The 19924-nt window shown below is 37.9% G+C and overlaps 1 protein-coding gene across 13 annotated transcripts in view; it reads left to right on the top strand.

Annotated features, from left to right (window-relative positions):
* The first annotated feature begins 19655 nt into the window (after positions 1 to 19655).
* The window catches only part of CADPS2 (calcium dependent secretion activator 2), a 555001-nt gene continuing 554732 nt past the window's right edge, over positions 19656 to 19924 (top strand). For all 13 annotated transcript variants that reach the window (XM_040472104.1, XM_040472105.1, XM_040472110.1 and 10 more), the window contains exon 1: positions 19656 to 19890. In XM_040472104.1, coding sequence (XP_040328038.1) covers positions 19791 to 19890 — 100 coding nt within the window. In that variant the 5' untranslated portion in view covers positions 19656 to 19790. The remainder of the gene's footprint in view (positions 19891 to 19924) is intronic.

The following is a 19924-nucleotide window of genomic DNA, read 5'->3' on the forward strand; positions in this document are numbered from 1 at the left end:
CTTGACCCACCATTTGAATTCAATGGTTGCTATCTTTGGGTTATTAGCATGTGGATATCTTAGTACACAAACTCTAGAATTCAAATAAACAGTTGATAGTTGGGGGGAGGGATGTACTTGGCTATATCTTCAAAATGCTCCAAATTTGCTCATATTTCTCTACGGGATATAACACCATGGACAAGTATGGATTGTGAGAGATTTAGAAAATGGACAACTAACTAAAATGCTGATTATTTAGTATTTTCCTATTAACTTCATTTTTTTGTTCACAATTCCAGATATTGAAAATTTGTGGGTGTGATGGAAATGTGTGTAGGTATATGTCTGCCAAAGGAAAATTGATGTATATGGTACTGCTTCTAGGTGAAAAATCCCCAATATGCAGTCTATTCGAATTCCAAAGAATCTCACATGATTATTCACTGTGGTTCTTTTTTTAAAAAAAAATTTTTTTTTCAACGTTTATTTATTTTTGGGACAGAGAGAGACAGAGCATGAACGGGGGAGGGACAGAGAGAGAGAGACACAGAATCGGAAACAGGCTCCAGGCTCTGAGCCATCAGCCCAGAGCCCGACGCAGGGCTCGAACTCGGGGACCGCGAGATCGTGACCTGGCTGAAGTCGGACGCTTAACCGACTGCGCCACCCAGGCGCCCCTCACTGTGGTTCTTTAATGTTAGTGCTTGAAATATTCAAGTTGAAAAAGTTAAATTAGTTGAGACTAATAAAGACTGCCCCGTTAAAAGCTTAACCATGACTTTTGGCTGGACGATAGAAAAATTGCGTTTATTTTGGAAACTGACTCCTAAGACTCTGTTATTTGTAAACTTCATATGTAGGAAAGAAAAAAAACAAATGTGAGATCAACTTGTAGATTCCAGTGTGCCAAATGTAAGAGAAAGCATTAGAAACCAGTAACAGTCTCCTCAGAGATTCACTACATTAGGTCTGAATTTTGTTAGATTCTGTAAGCACGTATACATTACCGTGACCCTGGGAGTACCTTCTCCGAATTCTGGAGACTGCGTATGCAATGTTTAATTCATTTTATTTTTGGGGTGCCTGGGTGGCTCAGTCGGTTAGGCATCTAACTTCAGCTCAGGTCATGATCTCATGGTCCATGAGTTCGAGCCCCACGTCAGGCTCTGTGCTGACAGCTCAGAGCCTGGAGCCTGCTTCGGATTCTGGGTCTCCCTCTCTCTCTGCCCCTTCCCCACTCATGCTCTGTCTCTCTCTCTCTCGTAAATAAAATAAAAACATAAAAATTTCTTTAAAAAAATAATTCATTTTATTTTTGTCAGTACTTCCAATTGCTTTAATGGGATTACATGTACTACCTCTAGTATTTTAATTTTATACCTGAAAATTATTTCCCAAATTACAAAAAAATCAACCTTATATATCAGCAGTGCCTAAAGTAATAGCACTAGCTGAAGTCTATTTAAAAAGTCCCCTCATTTATCTGCCGGGGTTATGTGCCAAGACACCAAGTGGACGCCTGTGGATAAAGTCAAACCTTATGTATACTGGGTTTTTTTTTCACTATATACACAAAGCTATGATAAAGGTTAATTTATAAATTAAGCACAGTAAGAGATGAACAATGATAACTAATAATAAAATAGAATAATAGTAATAATCTACTGTAATAAAAAGTTATGTGATTGTGGTTTCCCTTTCGAAATATTTTATTGTACTGTACTTACCCTTCTGGTGATGATGTGAGATGGTAAAATGCTTATGTGAGGAGAAGTGAGGTGAACGACGCAGGCATCATGTCAAAACTAGGCTACCATTGACCTTCTGCTAATTCATCGGGAGGATGATCTGCTTCCAGATTCCCATTGACAGAGGGTAACGGAAACCACAGAAATGAAACGGCAGATGAAGTGAGACTACTGTATTTATAGAAATTCAGCAGCATTACTTGCTTTCTAGTTTGCGATAAGCATCATCACCAATGAAATATTAATTTTCTATAGGTCATTTCATTCCGACTTTTGGAAACCTTTCTATTTTTTATTTATTAAATGTTTATTTATTTAGGGGCGCCTGGATGGCTCAGTTGGCTAAGCATCTGCCTCTTGACATCAGCTCAGGTCATGATCTCGTTGTTCATGGGTTCTGGCCCCGCGTTGAGCTCTGCATTGACAGCGCTGAGCCTGCTTGGGATTCTCTCTCTCTCCTTCTCTCTCTGCCCCTCCCCTGCTCACTCGTTCTTTAAAATTAAATAAGTAAACTTAAGAAATAGTTAAATGTTTATTTATTTTGAGAGGGAGAGAAAGAGTGAGAACAAGGGGAGGGGCAAAGAGAGAGGAAGACAGAGAATCCCAAGCAGGTTCCAGAACCTCACGTGGGGCTGGATCTCATGAACCCTGGGATCATGACCTAAGCTGAAATCAAGAGTCAGATGCTTAACTGACTGAGCCATCCAGGTACTCCCCTTGTTATTTTTTTAATCAACTTTATTGAATTGTAATTTACAAATAATGAACTACATTCATATAAACTACAGTAAAACCCTGGTTTGTGAGCATAGTTCATTCCAGAAACATGCTTGTAATCCAAAGCACTCGTATATCAAAGTGAATGTCCACACAAGAAATGAAGGAAACTCAAATGATTCTTTCCACAACCCAAAAATATTCATATAAAATCATTACAGTACTGTAATATAATACAAAATAATAAAGAAACTACAAGATATAAAGAAAAATAAACAAATTAACCTGCACTTTCCTTTGAAAACCTTCATGGCTGGAGTGAGGGAGACCAGAGAAATGAGGATTATTATGTAGGACAAGTTTCACTATCACTAATAGAATCACTGCTATCTATTGGCTCAATGGAATACTTTTCATTTCGTGCAGGTTTAACAAGGAACCTATCCAAAGACACTTGCTTTTGCCTCCTCTTGAGGATTTTGCAGAAATGTGACATTGCATTGTCGTTAAACAGATTTGTTGCTCGCATTGTTACTGCCTTATTTGCGTGGTGCTTTTCTACAAAGTTTGCACAGTCTCCTGCATTTTACACATCTCCCTAATCTCATTTGAAGTGAAGGGTTCCTCCACCTTTTTCTCCTCCTCTGCAGATGAGATGCAGATGTTAAACTTCTTATAAAATCTTGCAATTTTGGCCACTCGCATACCTCATTCATACTTCTTGATGATTTCCTTCCTAATTTCCACCATAATCATCTCCTTCTTACCACCTTTCTTTTCAACTTTTTCTGCATGGGGGTCATTGTATACACTTGCATGGATATTGACTACAGTTCGGTATTAATAAACTTGTGTCATATACTGTATTTAATGTAACTGGCAATAAGGTAGCAGAGGAAAAGGTCTCTATCTATAGGTAGCCTGACCTAGAATGAAGCAAAACATTTCTATTCTTACTCTTGTATGGAAAAAGTAAAGGACTGTCCATAAATACTTTGAAGTGACAAAAAATACACTAGTGCCAGTTGTGGGCACCTTCCAATGTTCTGAAAAATCACTGATTTCTGCCAAACACCATGGCCTGAGATCGAGCATCCAAGCATGGAAGATGATCACCCACAATCCCACACAAGAGACACTGAGAGAGAGAAGAACCATTGGCTCAGTTGTAATTATGTGACATTCAGCGTCATGTACTACTCATATTGCAAGACATCACTCATTTATTAAGGTAACATTTATTATAAATGTTTGCTTGTCTTATGAAACACTCACAGAACAAGTTACTCGCAATCCAAGGTTTTACTCTATATGATTTGTTGAGTATTGACAGAGGTATGCGTCTGTGAAACTACTACTATGAATCAAGACACAAAATGTTTTGATAGCCCCCAAACTATTCCCCATGGCATTTTGCAATCCATCTCTTCCTCTGCTCCTGATCCCAGGCGACCACTTTTGCCTTCTGTTATGATAGGTTAGTTTGCAATTGTCATACTTTTATATAAATAGAATTATACATATGTCCTTCTTGTGCCTGGCTTCTTTCACTCATCACAGTATTTTTGAGATTCATCCATATTGCACGTATCAGTAGTTCATTCCTTTTTATTGCTGAGTAATAATAAATTCATGCATTTACCATATTTTTTCCCATTCACCTGTTGATTTGGAGAGTGTCTAGCTTTTGGCTAGCATTATTGTGAATAATGCTGATTTGAGCATTCATGCATATCTTTATTTGGACTTGGGTTTTCATTTCTCTTAGGTAAATACATATTTAGGAATGGAATTGCTGGTTCATATGCTAATTATATGTCTAAATGGATGGGAAACTGCCAAACAATTTTCCAAAGTGCTGTGCCATTTTACCTTCCCACTTAGCAGAGTGTAAGTTCCAGTCCTCCGCATCCTCACCAACAATTGGTATTGGTGATGTTTTTACTTTTAATTCAGATGGCTATGTAGTACTGTGTCGTTGTGGTTTTAACCACGTTAATGAACATTGCTTTTAAAAGTGGGGTAGAAATGAAATTCAATAATCTTTTTCAGGGTTCCATTTCTGTCCTATCCCTAACTCTATTCAATAAGTATAGTTAATCATCTACCTTGTGTCATGTACTGTGTTAGGAAAGAGAAAAGAATAAGAAACTGTTTTCTGAAGACTTCACTTCATGAGACAGGAGTAAAAAAAAAATGTCACATACAGTCCAGTTGCTGCTATAGTAAAGGTTTAGGAAAATACATTGACAGGGGCGCCTGGATGGCTCAGTAGGTTGAGTGTCCAACTTTCACTCAGGTCATGATCTCACAGTTTGTGAGTTCAAGCCCCACAGCAGGCTCTCTGCGGTCATCACAGAGTCTGCTTCAGATCCTCTGTCTCTCTCTCAAAAATAAATAAAGACTAAAAAATACATATATTGACAAGAGCATCTGGGTGGCTCAGTCGGTTGAGTGTCTGATTTTGACTCAGGTCATAATCTCATGGTTTGTGAGTTCAAGCCCCGAATTGGGCTTTGTGCTGATAGCTCAGAGCCTGGAGCCTGCTTCGGGTTCTGTGTCTCCCTTTCGCTCTGCCCCTCCCCCACTGATGCTCACTCTCTCTCTCTCTCTCTCTCTCAAAAATAAACATAAAAAATTAATATAGATAGATAGATAGTCATAGAGGAAGGAAGAAAAGTTGGAGAGGACTTCAAAAGAGGTGGTGTCACTTGAATTATCTTCATTATAATTCCTTTTACCTTCTTTTGAAAAGGAAATACATTCATAACAGAAAATGTAGAAAAAACAAATGAGATTTACCTCATTAATCTGTATTTTGGGTGCTAGCAATCTCATATGGACCAAAAAGTTCAATGAGGAGATGTGCCTTAAGTAAGAAAAAGAAACCTGGTTGTCTTGCCTGACAGGCCTTCCCTACAGATGAGTCATTTATACTGATATGGCCACTAGAGTTAACTTCCCTTAAATGTAAACCTATTGTCTTGTGCCAAACAAGTGTGCTTCGTTGGAAAAAGGGAATGGGCTTGAGAGGAAACAAGATGGGTAGGAGAAGCCAGGAGGTGGAGATTTCATTAAATGAGCAGAGACACACAGAAATTGCAGTGCCTACTCTTTACCTGCCATTCACTATGGGACACACATCCTAAGTGTTTTGTTGAATTCTCACAGCAACCTTAAGAGGGTTTTAAATAGAGAGAAGCTGAAGTAACAGATATTAAGACTACCATGATAGATTCAAAGATTGTTTAAAAAAATTGACTCTCCCCCACCCTTACTTCCCCACTGCTTTGATGCTTGGTTTGGTCATTTGACTGGCTTTGGGCTCATGGTGGACAGAAGGCAGAAAGACTTTAGTTTTGGCCATGTGATTTGCTTTGGTCAATGGGATGCTAACAGGTATAACACAAGCAGAGGCTTAAAATATGCATGCAGGGATGGCTTCTCCTCTAATGGCTCTGCCATCACAATGAAACATGCCCTACTTGGCCTACTGGTACAAGGAGGATGAAAGACAGGTGGAGCAGTCCTGGGACCAACATGTAATTTAGAGTACAGACAAGCCTGAGGCAGGTAACCCACAGACAAGTGAGAAAGAATAGTTGATTATTGTTTATTCCACTGAGTTTTAGGGTGATTTTATTATCCAGCCACCTAAGTATCAGAAAGAATTTGAACTCTGACAACATGACTGCAGAGTCTAAACCACATTGCCACTCATTCAGTTATTTTCAGATATCTAGGTAAAGATAATTGGTTGGAGGCTGAAAGATAATCAGGAGGAAGTTATGGGTCCGGAATTAAAAGAATATTTCGTCGATTAAAGAACTAAACCTTGGCAAATTATTTAATTTCTCTGTGCCTTCCTTATAAGGCTATGGTGAAAAAGAAAATGCAGTAATAGCTATCAGATCTCTTCAAGTGTGGTAAAAGTGTTATGGAAATGCTGGTTTTTCTTTTAAGTCTATTTTCTTTCCTGCTGTTTCTCAGTGCCTAGAACAGCACCTGGTGTGCAATGGGCACTCAGTAAATATTTGTTAAGAGAAATTAAATTTTTTTCAAATAGTATTCTCAGTTTGTAAATGTAAATGACAGGAACACACTGTACGTCTATCATTAGGGGAGTAATTTCTGTTTTTGACAAGAGTGGGGGAAGTCTAGGAAGTCCCTTCCTCTTAGAGCAGATTTGTGTGGGGTATACTCTACAGGGGATGTTCGTTTCCTGTCTCTATCACCCAACTAAAGGCACCCAAACTAATGCTCTGTAAATCCTCATATTAAGGGAGAATGTTATTGCAGTCTTATACCACGATGCTTTCTGCCTCAAAGATTGTTTTATTAATGGGAAAATATTTGAATTTAATATTTGTTCTGCGGTTAAAGAAAGGGAACTTGATTTATAAAATACAGATAATTCAGAAAACAGCCAAATGAGCGTCTGGGTTTGAAAGTTGGGTCACCATGATAAAAATGTTCATTTACCCTTTATCCTTCTTTGTTTACCACAAAGCAAGATCTAGCCAAATGAGACATCTCACTTTACGACATTTGCATTTAAATCACTTTAGGATTCAGGTCAGAGAAATGGTTGGTTTGGTTTGGGTTAGATGAGTAAATTGTTCCCCATATCAACTCACAGAACATTCAAGGACTAGAGATGTTATTTAACTTGCTCTATTTTCTATTATAACACAGACTGCCTTTTTATCCCAAAACTTTTCCAAAGATTTCCCAAGAAAACTTTTGGTCGTGTGGATAAAGGATTACTTCAGCTCCAAACTTTCCTGTTAAAATATTAAACGGGAACATTTGAACAGTATAGTATCATCGCCATGAAACTGACTAACAATCTGGAAGCAATAAATTTTGCTTAAGTATCCTCCATTGTACTGAGTGCTTCACCCTGTGACAGATATTCTCCAGTGAGGGTTTCGAGTGAAACTCCTATCTCAGCTAAAAATCTTTTAATAGCTACTCCTAATCCTGAACCATTTTTGGCCTCAGTTAATATGTGTTAGGAATGTAATTAACCTATCAGTATCAGTAGTATGTTAACAGTTATAGACTAAACCTAGTATTGAAAGACAAAAAAGAAAAGATCAATCTCATTATTCTCGCTGTAGATTTTCATTATAATGAATCCTTTGTTTTATTTCTTGAAAATCTGTTGTATCTATTCCAAGACCACATGTTTGAAAAAAAATTTTTTTAATCTGATAAAAAAAATTTTTTTTAATGATTACTTATTTTTAAGACAGAGAGAGAGAGAGAGACAGAGAGAGCATGAACCAGGGAGGGACAGACAGAGAAGGAAATACAGAATCCAAAGAAGGCTCCAGGCTCTGAGCTGTCAGCACAGAGACCAATGGGAGGCTTGAATTCACAGACCAGAGATCATGACCTGAGCAGAAGTCAGATGCTTAACTGACTGAGCCACCCAGGCTCCTCAACAATTTTCTTAATTAAAAGAATTTCGCAAGTCCAATATTGTACAAACTCAAAAGTTTGGGAGGCCTTAACATCTTCACTCTCATTTTTGTCTAATATCCATTTCTTCATCAAGATACTTCAGTTATAGCTCCTGTATTTCTTTCCAATTATTTCCTTTCTTCTATTTCCACTGCTTTCACCTATTCTTGCCCTCTTGTAATCGCTACGGTGCAACTTGAGTGATTTTTATTATAAAAAATAAAACGTGAATATAATGCTGATGCCCAACACCATCATTGCTCTTAGGATACAGGCCAAAACCTTTGGGATGGTCCACAGGGCCTGGGCTGTCTGGCTTCAGTTCTGGGCATTCCAGTCACCCTGGCCTTCTTTCAGGGACTGAGAACAAACCAAACTCCTTCTTGTTTCAGGATGCCCCCTCAAATATGCCCCCTTCTGCCTGAAATTCTAGTATGTCTCTCTCTCTCTCTCTCTCTCTCTCTCTCTCTCTCTCTCTCTGTGTGTGTGTGTGTGTGTGTGTGTATATATATATCCACATACCTATTATTGAAATTATCACACATATGTATACTAACAATACATTTTTAATCTTATTTCATTTATGGCACCACCCGCCTCTCCTCCAGCCCAGACAATTTTGAAGCACATCCCAGGCGTATTATGAAAGGCCCTTTCTAACTCATGCCTATCCTCACGATCTCTGCCCAAGCACCACCTGCTTCCCTCATCTCTCTGCCAGAGTGGGCCATATCTGCCTGTCTCATGTTGTCTTATGTTCACTAATACAGCACTTCATAATGACTACTAGCTTACTCAAAGTTTTCGGAAAAACTATAGCATTGTATCGGATTAAAAGGTGTAATGATGGTGTCAATCAGAAGATGGCACTGTTCAAAGGGAGAAAAATAATCTGAGCAATTGATGGAAAAGCCAATCAATAAAATTAAAAATATCCCCAAATTATAGCAGTAAATTTTTTCTTTGAGATTTTCATGTGGTTATGTTATGGGAACTTGGTTCCTGCCTTGGATACACTTATATAGATATTACTGCCCTTAAGGACTTCAAGTATTTCCTTTTAGGAACACATTTTCCCTTATTATCTCCCCTAAAATGGTTTCTCTTCATTTGACATAAGATTGTTTATCTTAAAAGTAAAGGATCTTATAACCAATTTTTGAGTATTCTGTTTATTAAACCTGCTTATGAGTGATAATTAGATAGGATATACAATATTACTTCTCCTGACCACATCACCTGCAATCAGAAATATATTATACAATTAGCACATCTTAAATTATCTTTCCCTCACTGGGTAAATAATCTAGAGAGAGAAAATTATTGAGTTAGCTCCTCTATAGTTCCTCAACAATTGAAAGGATGTGCTTGCATGTGATGTCATTTCTAATTTCCATTGGATGTTTCAGAGGACTTCTAAAGACAACTGCTAACCTTGGTAGAAAGTGATACTGTAGATCATCCAACTGCTTCATTTGTCTAATATGGTATGTGCAAAGTGGCTATTTAGAAAATATCAGTTGAAATAAGAAGTTCAATTATTTTTTTCATCTATACCAGGTGACTGAATCTGGGGCAGGACATTTTAGCAGTTGTGTGATATATGAAAAATAAGTATATAAAGATTCCAGTTACACTTATACTGACATCTCTAGAGCATAAGACTTATTAAAAGTTAAAATCCAACCTAGTCTTTTAACCACATTTGTAATACATATGTTTTAGCATTCAAGTATCTGACCAAGTTAAAGATACAGCACCATCTTATGGATATTTCTGTATTTGTAAAATCTGGAAATGCAAAAATCATTCAAGTTTGGGAAAAGAAATCTTTACCAGAAAAAAATTGCAGAAGGAGAATATTTTAACATAACAAGGGAAAATGATATGGTATTGAATAATCTGAATATGTGTGTGTGCATGTATGAATGTGTGTGTGTTTGTGATGGCATATTAAATGAAGGCACAAACCGAGATCTGTAATTCTTTTTCTTTTCAAAATTGTGAATTCTGATAAAAAGAAAAATGAACACCTGTTCTTTCAATCCAAATTCATAACTTTGTGAAATAAGACATGTAGCCCAGAATCCTATCAGTCTCTAAATGACACTGAAATATCACTGAGTATCAACCTTGCAAAGATGCTTTCAAACTACAGAACTATTGAGAAGTAGAAGCGTGCTTACTAGCTATGAGTCACACTTCCTAAAGAATTCTGAGAAGCTTAGGTGATAATAAACCTATTTAACTATCTGCTGATACTACACAACTGGTAATAAAGTCTCCTTATGTTTATCTAGTATTTAAATGTTTTCACAAGTGATTTATGCCCATTATTTTGTTTAGATTTTAGATGCAGATATTTTTGAATAATCGCTTCTTAATAGAACTCTTATTATTGTAATGTAGAACACAAAGCCGGTTTAAGGAGATTACAGAAAAATTGATGAACAAAACTCCCCAGTTAATGGTTAAGGTGTAGTCAGATACATATGGTCCACCAATGTTCGTTCACTTTAGTTATCAAGTATGGGCCTGAGGCATTACATGATTTACCGAGTTCATATTTTATAGAATGATTCCGCTCTAACTAAAACACAGATTCAGTGATTCTTAGATTTTTGCTGCCTTGAACTCTATGGTATAAGCTTTGGAACCTCTTCTTGGAAAAACAGTCCATGGATTTGATACACTTTGCATACAATTTTAGGGGGCTCTAGACCCCCTGCAGTTCATCCATACTCTATGATTTTAAATAATATTCTCCTTATTTTATTTTATTTTTAAAGTAGCTTTTAATATTTATTTATTTATTTTTGAGAGGTAGAGCACGAGCAGAGCAGGGGCAGAGAGAGAGGGAGTGAGAGAAGACCCCAAGCAGGTTCTGCACGCTGTCAGCACAGAGCCCCATGTGAGGTTCAAACCCACGAACCGTGAGATCATGACCTGAGCCGAAATCAAGAGTGCGCCGCTCAACCAACTGGGCCACCCAGGTGCCCCTATTCTCCTTATTTTAAAATTTATTTATTTAGGTCCTATTTTGATGAGTAAAAGCTGGGAACTTAATTGCAAAAATATGAAGTCTTGTGATAGAGAGGATCTATAATTTTTACAAACACACACACAAACACACTCCTATTTGGTTTTAAGTCATTTCCCCCCACAACTAAATTACATAAAAAGATCATTGTAAATAAAGAGGTTCTTATTGGTTTGTTTTTATATATATTTTATTTTCATATTGTTTACTTCAGAGTGAGATGTGAAAATATGATGCTGACAAGTAATATAGAATTTTTAGTTTTATCTGCACAGAATAGTATAGTTTCTAACAATGTCCTGTTAGGAATCATTTTTTTATATAATGTAGACTCTTGAATCTAAATTTCTAAATTTTGTTTTAAATGTAAACTTGTCACCAATTAATAAAATTAAGTTATCCCTAGATGTCCACAGTAGTAGAAAAAATATGACATAGTTGAAAAATTCTAAGCATACCAAATATATCTTTTTTGTTCAGTTCTTAGATATAGATAGGTATTTTATGACTTAAAAGAAACCCAGGGAAATTTAATAGGCTTATAATAATAATATGTTTAAGTTCAGATTCAAGGCATAATATTAGATATTAAATTACCTTTTTTATGTTATCAAATGAAGAATTATCCCTATATAAAAATTACTTTATTAATATTCCAGAAATATCTTGCTAATTTAATACAATGCTTTAATTTTTGAAAGAGACTGCATAAAATGTATGAAAAATTTATATATATGATAATTTAAAATATGAATGAAGACATTTTCACAATCTATATCTTTAACTGTAATAAGATCCACGGGATATATTTGTTCAACATAGTATAATACCTACTTTATTCTAGACAGAGAAAAGAATATTTGAGAGTGAATATTTGATGGGTAACAACAATGTTTTAGTTGTACAATAGCAAAATTAGAAACCTAACCCTGAAGACGAAGCATACTCAAAATACGATCCTTAAACCCCTGGACATCCCTAAGACCCTAACAGAGAGGTTGAAAATTTTTTCATGTGAATACAAGATGTTATTGGTCTTGTTCACTGTGTTGACATTACATAGCTGCTGTAGAGACAATGGTGGATTCATGCTGGAACTTTAGCGGGAATCAAAGCAGTGGCTTAAAAAGCCACTAATATCACTGTGTCCTTCACCTGCAGATACTCACAGAAAGAAAAAAAAAGCCAATGTCACTTACAAATATTCCTGATTAAGCAGTAAAAAGGTAATGAGTTTGTTAAGTCTCAACCCTTGGGCATACACTTAAAAATATATTCTGTGAGGTGAAATGAGATGTTCACATAAAACACTTCCACTGTATATTGAACTACAATGTTTGTCTGGAGGAGAAGGAACTGTTTGAGTTGCAAGCTGAACTAGCTGCTTTTTCATTGAACACCATTTTTACTGGAGAGAGCAACTTGACAAACAAATTATAACTATTCAGACTTCGATAACTTGGGAGGCATTTCCTCAAACATGAGTGAGGTGAGCTTGTCTCCACTGACAGTATTGTTACCAGTTATAAAATTCAAGCTTTCGAATGAAAATTAGAATTCGGAAAAGCTCTGTCTGCAACTGTGAGCTTAATAGTTTTCCGGTACTCAATGACTTTTTTGATGTTATTGCTAGTTATTGACAAATGTCGTTTTTTGGGTGCTATGTAGTTAAATAAAATGTGCCAACTTTTGGACAATCTAGATTATCCAATGAACCGGTGTAAGAAAGTTTTACTGATGTGGTTTTAGATTCCATATTGCAACTAATCTTAAGGAAACCCCCACTTACTGAATTTGGGTATAATATCAAAGTAGCATAACCACAGTTACAGAAACAGGCTATTAAAATACTCCTTCCTTTGTCAACTGCATATTTATGTGGGATTGGATTGTCTTCATCTCTTTCAGTATATGTGCTGCCGAAGCGAGCACTGTCTTCATCTCTTTCAAACAAAACATATTTCAACAGGTTGAATGTAGAAACAGATAAGAAAATCTACCTGATTTCTATTAAAGTCAGACATTAAAAAGATTTGTGTAGTGGAAAATAATGCCACTCTTTCCACCCACCTTTTTATTTTGGAAATACAGTTCTTTTTTTCATAAAAATATGTAATTTATGTTACATAATAGGTTTGTTACTTTTACGTTTAAATGAATTAATAAAGAACTATTCCTAAATTTTCTTAGTTTTATTTTTCTAATATTAAAAATACCAATAAATGTAACCTGCCTAACGAAGACCTTGTGGTCCTTAACAACTTTTAAGAGTGTAAGTGGGTCCTGAGAACAAGTTTGTTCAGCACTGCTACAGACCTGAGTAATAGTAGTTAATAAAAATATATCTTTATTTTTCCTATGTAATGTAATTTAACTATCACTTATAATTGTCTTCAATAAAAACTCTACTTCAATTTAGTTTAATTTTTTTGAGCATTATTGTTGAAATGGTGTAAGTTTTTTTTTACAGTAGTAGAATTCTCATCTCTTAAGACATTGGTTGAATTTCTAGTCCATCGATGCAATGCTCTCTTTACAGTGCCCTAGTACGGTGCTTAATGTAGAATAGACACTCAATAAATATTATTGATTGGCAAAAAAATGTGTTCAGCAACAAAGTCAATGTAACTTCAAGAAAACTATAAAAGGTAGATGGGGGGAAAAACCTGTTATTGCTTTATCCATTTATGAACATAATTCCTACGTTTTAACATTTAAAATACAAACATCTTTTCTAGGCTAGATATCTACTTCTTTAGAAGAGCATAATCACCACATGCATTATATAACTTGAATTAATGTAAAACTTTTCTCATGACATTTTGAGCACATAGGTCACAATATGTTTCTACCTTTTTTTCTCCTTGTACTTTACAACCATCTCATTTCTGTTACCTCCTCCAAATTTCCACCAAATGGAAAATTAAGAACAAAACTATAATCAATCATTAATGAATGTCCGCAGATTGAATAGGAACAGAAGAAAAGTAGCTGCTTCTTGTGGGTCAGACCTTCTTATAAAAATTATGAAATCTTTGGGGTGCCTGGGTGACTCAGAAGTCTTGACGTTCCACCCTTGATTTTGCCTCCAGTCATGATCTCATGGTTGGTTCACGGGTTCGAGCCTCGCATTGGGCTCTGCACTGACTGTGTGGAGCCTGCTTGGGATTCTTTCTCTCTCCATCTCTCTGCCTCTCTCCTGCTCCTGCTCTCTCTCTCTCTCTCTTTCTCAAAATAAATAAACATTTAAAAAATTTATGAAATCTTTGAGATCTTAATAAAATAACACATATTTGGGGGTTTCTTTAGTCTGGTTGTTTCAGGACAAATAATTTAGAAATACAAATTCTAAGCTATGTAAAACCCAATAAAAATGCATAGAATCATTTACTATATTATCTACAGTTTGTTTCTTAAAATTTTTTTTAATGTATATTTATTATGAATAGAGAAAGAGAAACAGACTGCAAGTGGGAGAGGGGCAGAGTGAGAGGGACACAGAATCTGAAGCAGGCTCCAGGCTCTGAGCTATCAACACAGAGCCTAACGTGAGACTTGAGCTCACAAACTATGAGATCATGACCTGAGCCGAAGTCGGACACTTAACTGACTGAGCCACCCAGGCACCTCTCTACAGTTTGTTTTTATAGTTCTATGGTTAACAGTGAGCCAAATAATAAAGCAGTTATAATAACAACAGCAAAATACTTGGCATTCACTGAGAATTTACTCTGTATCAAATACTTTTTTAGTACTTTACATCCATTATCTTGTTTTATCTTCACAACAATCCTTTGACTATATCTTGTGTTTATGTGCATGAGTCTGTGTATCAATGTTGACTACCCGTTTACTGGTCAATTTGTGCTAATCGTTTGCATATATTTTACTCATTATCTGTAAAAAGTGGAGTCCTGGAACAGTTCTCCACTAGGACTCAAATTCTAACTAGAGAGGAGGAAAAAGGGAAAGCTAGGCAACGAGAGGAAAGGGATTTAAATAAAGTTGCCAGGAAGATTATTGCCTCATAAGATATAAATATTCATCTTCAAATTTGTTGTTTTTATCCTACTTCTGTAAATGCATAGTCTTTTTTCTTACCTGGGCTTGTGAGTTGACAGTTTTCCTGTACATATTTGCAAAACTGGTCCTTCTATTTGACCTGAAAAAGATTCCTCTCTCTGTGGTAATATTATTTTAGTGATAACTAGACTACAAAAAATAATAGACTGTCCAATTCCAAAACACTTAAGGGATATTTTGTGAATTTTTTCTGTATTGCCACAAGAGCATATATTACCATAATTTCTTATTTTGCTCATGTCTGTTTCATATGCATTGCCTCAGGGACTAACTTTTATTGTTTTTATCTATTCAGAATAGTGCAGAGCCTAGAGTGGATGCCCCAAAAAAAATCTGTTCAATGAAAGAATGATTTCATTTGTGACTTAAAAGAGTTAATACCTTCCTTTCAGGTCAAATGCACAAATCAATTCTTTTTTTTTTCTTAATTTAAAAAAAAAAAAATTTTTTTTTCAACGTTTATTTATTTTTGGGACAGAGAGAGACAGAGCATGAACAGGGGAGGGGCAGAGAGAGAGGGAGACACAGAATCAGAAACAGGCTCCAGGCTCCGAGCCATCAGCCCAGAGCCTGACGCGGGGCTCGAACTCACGGACCGTGAGATCGTGACCTGGCTGAAGTTGGACGCCCAACCGACTGCGCCACCCAGGCGCCCCCACAAATCAATTCTTAACCAGAAAACAGACCACCTATAGCTATTCAGGTCACACACCTGTTTCCTTAAATATCATTGCCAAAACACATTTTATATTCTATTTCATTACTGTGCATCCATCTTTCCCCAGGATTAAAGGTGTTTCATTAAAAAGCAGTATAAGCTCAATTTGTTTTTATATTCACCTTGACAAAAGTAAAAATGTATCATTGAATAAGTTCAAGTGTATTTTGTGTATTTATGAAATGGTACAAGCCAATCATAGTCTTACGTTAGGCATCATTATTCAATTATTCTGGAGCATCAGCTGATGTTATAATTGCCTGGAAAGCTAATATTTAAGGTAAAATTTGGCAAGAACATCCATGCAAGCACAAAATAAAAAATGTTAATTAAGAACAACTGAATTCTAATGATCAGGTTGTCTTTTCAGGCTTGTTTTCTTTGAACCATCCTTTAACTGGAGAAGAGGCAGGAAGGGTTCCCCAGAGACCCATTGTTGGCCTTCTGTCTCTGAACATGATTTCTGGACCTTCTCATTTATATCTGTAGCTTCAACTAGCACCAATATGCCGACGATTCCCTTATCTGCTGACAGAATTGAGTAACAGCTTTGCATCTCCAACTGATCTAGGATAGAGTTTAGGATCTCTATGATGGGTTCCTCAAAACTTCATGTCTCTCCAAACCTTTGTGTCTTCTAGCAGCCCATATTTCATCTATCATCAGCGAAGTTACCCTATCCCGAGAATCGTATTCTATTCTTAACCTCTTCCTCAGCTCCTCATCCATATTCTATTAATTCCTTTGTCCTTCTCTTAAGCGTCCCTCTTCTTCTTGTCCTCTGTTTAAAGTCAAGCCCTCACTGTTTCTCTCCGCGATTTTTTTTTTTTTTTTGAGTAATTTAATTGGTATTTTGCTTCTGGCTTCACTGCCCTTACGCTGCTCTGGATGACTCTTAAGAGTTAAGGATCATCTTATGTTGTACCTTACTTAAGCCTTCACGTATAACCCCATTCGGATGCCTGCTCACTGTCTTGCTTGATGCTAAATTTGCCTCTGCCAGTTCTCTAGTCTCACTCCCTTCATCTTCATATGTATCCTCCTCTTCAGGCATGCCAGTTTATTTGCAATTCTCTGAGCATGGCAAATAATTGCATACCTTTGCAAACACAGTTCCTCCTGCCTCCAAGTGCCCTCACCCTAATAGCTCTAAATCATTCTTCAAGACATATGTCAAGCATCCTTCCTTTTCTCTGTCCTGCATGAGGTAATTCTTCTCTATCTTACATTATCTTTGGGGATACTAGAATAATAATCAGATTGCAATATCAATATTTATTTTCTGCTTTTTTAAAATAAATCATTTTCTCATTTGTCATTGTTTAATCTATACACTTTTAAAGGTTCAAGACTAGATCTTGTTTTTCTAAGTATACCCAGCATAGTTTTGACATATGTTAGCTTCTTAAGCGATGTATGTTTAATTAATGAAATTCTTAAACATTGTCTTTGTTGTCTTTTGGATACTTCTTTAATTTATGCCCCTTAAACCATTTTCATCTTCATGGAGAAAACACTACATCTTTTTTTTAAAATGTTTATTTACTTTTGAGAGAGAAAGACAGACAGAGAGAGAGAGAGAGAGAGAGAATGAGCGGGGGAGGTGCAGAGAGAGAGGGGGACAGATGATACAAAGCAGGCTCTGTGCTGACAGCAGAGAGCCTGATGTGGGGCTCAAACTCACAAACTGAGAGATCATGACCTGAGCCAGAGTCAGACACTCAACTGATTGAGTCACCCAAGTGCCCCCACTGTCTATCTTATTCTAAAAATTATTAGATGTTTTCCAGTCATGTCCCCAAGGCTTGAAGAATCTTTAATTTGGTAACTATTTTTAATAGGAAGAGAATAAGCTATTACATCAAGTAGTATTAACTAATTAATAAAGAAAACAAAAGTATAGCTTTCTTTGGCAAGAAAAGAAAGGGCAATAAAACTGTTATATTTAAATTGTACTTTTATGTTGCTAAGTACAACATATTTGAGGTATCAGTTTAATAAACATCATACATTTAGTAAACTGATTTATAATCAGATTATAATAGAAAAAAAGCACTATTTGGAATTAGAAAGGACTCATAATGTTGAGTCTTTGTTCCCATAATTCTGTGGGAAAGAGGATTCTCTAAACCTCAGGATCCTTATCTGTACAAAGGAACTACTAACAAAAATAAAAAATGAAATAATGTATGTAAAGGGCTTGGTGCAATAGTCCATACAAAGCACCTAAAAGATTAATTGTAATCATCACCATCATCATTACCTGTTATCCAAAGGTTACCTTGATGGCATTAGTTAAGCACATTTACAAAACTTTGCAAAATGTAAATTGCTATGTATGTAAGCATTAGATACTATGACTGAAATGAATAGGCTTATCATTTATGGTTTACCTTGCCAAGAATAAAACATTCTTGAAATACATCAGTTTCTGAGATTTCCTATTCCTTGGAAAGTTGGAGATCTGCCAGCAGTAATGCCCTCAATGAACATTTTATCGCTATGGGCACCCATTAAGGATTGATAAATAAGCAAGGCTCCTTAGGAGTAAATGCCTCCTTATCTTTTTACCCCATCTAGGGAGAACGTCAGTAAACGCAGAAGGAAAGCCTCTCTATTGTGTACCTAACTGTGGAAGTGGCTTTAAAAAAGCTAGAACTGCTTTTTGGCCACAGAGTAGACAAGCTCAGAGTCGACAGTGTACCTCCCCCGTATCTCCCCGGCGCTTCATAATCTCTCCGCCAGTTTGGCCATAGTACATTGCATCTTGGGTCGAATGCACTGTTTTCCCTGTTTCCCCCTCCTGACCGGATTAAGAACATCGGAAACAGAAATCACAGGAAGAAACTTCCAGGTGGCTCCAGCATTGGGACCGAGAAATCTGTGCAGATAAGACAGGCTTCAGGTGCAGCCTCGAGACGCCCACTTGAGGCCAGAACCAACAATGACCAAGGGTTGTGTGTCCCTGAGCTCCGCAGGCTCCGCCAAATGCTGACAGTGCCGGACAACGGGCGTGTGCTCAAACGTTAGCTGAAGATATGTGTGCACTACACAAACTATTTGAGTCAATCTCATTCCAACCCAGAAAATAATCCAGCTATGTGTGAGCTGAAGCAAAGTGCCATTCCAAAAATACAAAATCTATCTTGCTCATGTGGGAATAAAAACAGTTTAAAAAGAAAGCCTCGCGTGTTTCTTTCTTTTTTTGTTTTGTCAAAAACGTTCCTCTGACTTTATAATTTGGACTTCAGCATGAGCGTCAAACAGCAGCAGAGCAGAGCGAGAGACTTTTCAAAGTCTCTCCCCAACATTATTTTGAGGTGAGTGGCTCCCACTTTTCCGCACTTGGGTTCAATCTGGGCATCGGATTCGGGTCTCGGGGATGTTCTGGCCGCTTTCCTCACCTTCGGAGAGTAGCAGCAACTCCACCGCCCCCATCCACCTGCCCTTTAGGAATCTGTCGGGAGAAAAAGCATGGAGGGTAGGGGGTCAAGGTAGTCCAAGCAACCCCGGGTGTGCATACGGAGCAGACACGTCTAGCCCCTCCTCGCTTTTGCAAACTACCAGCCTCGGCACCCGGCATCCTGGGCCCCGGCAGCAGGCGCGGCGCGCGCACGCGTACTCCACGACCCCGCGCCCGCTCAACATTTTATTCCACGTGTTGCTTGTTGTAGGAGCCACAGGTTCCCCACCTGCGTCCGGGCGCTCGGGCCGCCCCGCCTCTGCCCGCCGGCGTGGCGGGATCACGGGGTTGGCGGGTCCCGGGCGGGCAGAGGAATTCACGAGGCGCTCACGTTCACCTCCAACGCTAACTCCGCCTATTTAATCCCGGCGGCTCCCCCTCGCCTCCTCCCGGCTCTTGCCCGCCCCTTTCGCCCTGGTGGTAGGAAACATTCCGGTCTTTAACTCGACGTGTCCGGAAAGCTCTGGCCAGTTTTCCTTTCGTTCTGCGGCCGCTGCTGCCAGCCGCGCGGCTCCCTCAGACCGGCAGACGCAGCTGCCGCGGGCCGAGCGGCGGGGCGCCCCGAGCACCATGCTGGACCCGTCTTCCAGCGAAGAGGAGTCGGACGAAGGGCTGGAGGAGGAGAGCCGCGATGTGCTGGTGGCGGCCGGCGGCCCGCAGCGAGCGCCACCGGCCCCGGCTCGCGAAGGGCGGCGGGACGCGCC

This window comes from Herpailurus yagouaroundi, unplaced genomic scaffold, assembly GCF_014898765.1.
Source record: "Herpailurus yagouaroundi ecotype Mexico unplaced genomic scaffold, PumYag 100, whole genome shotgun sequence".
NCBI lineage: Eukaryota > Metazoa > Chordata > Mammalia > Carnivora > Felidae > Herpailurus > Herpailurus yagouaroundi.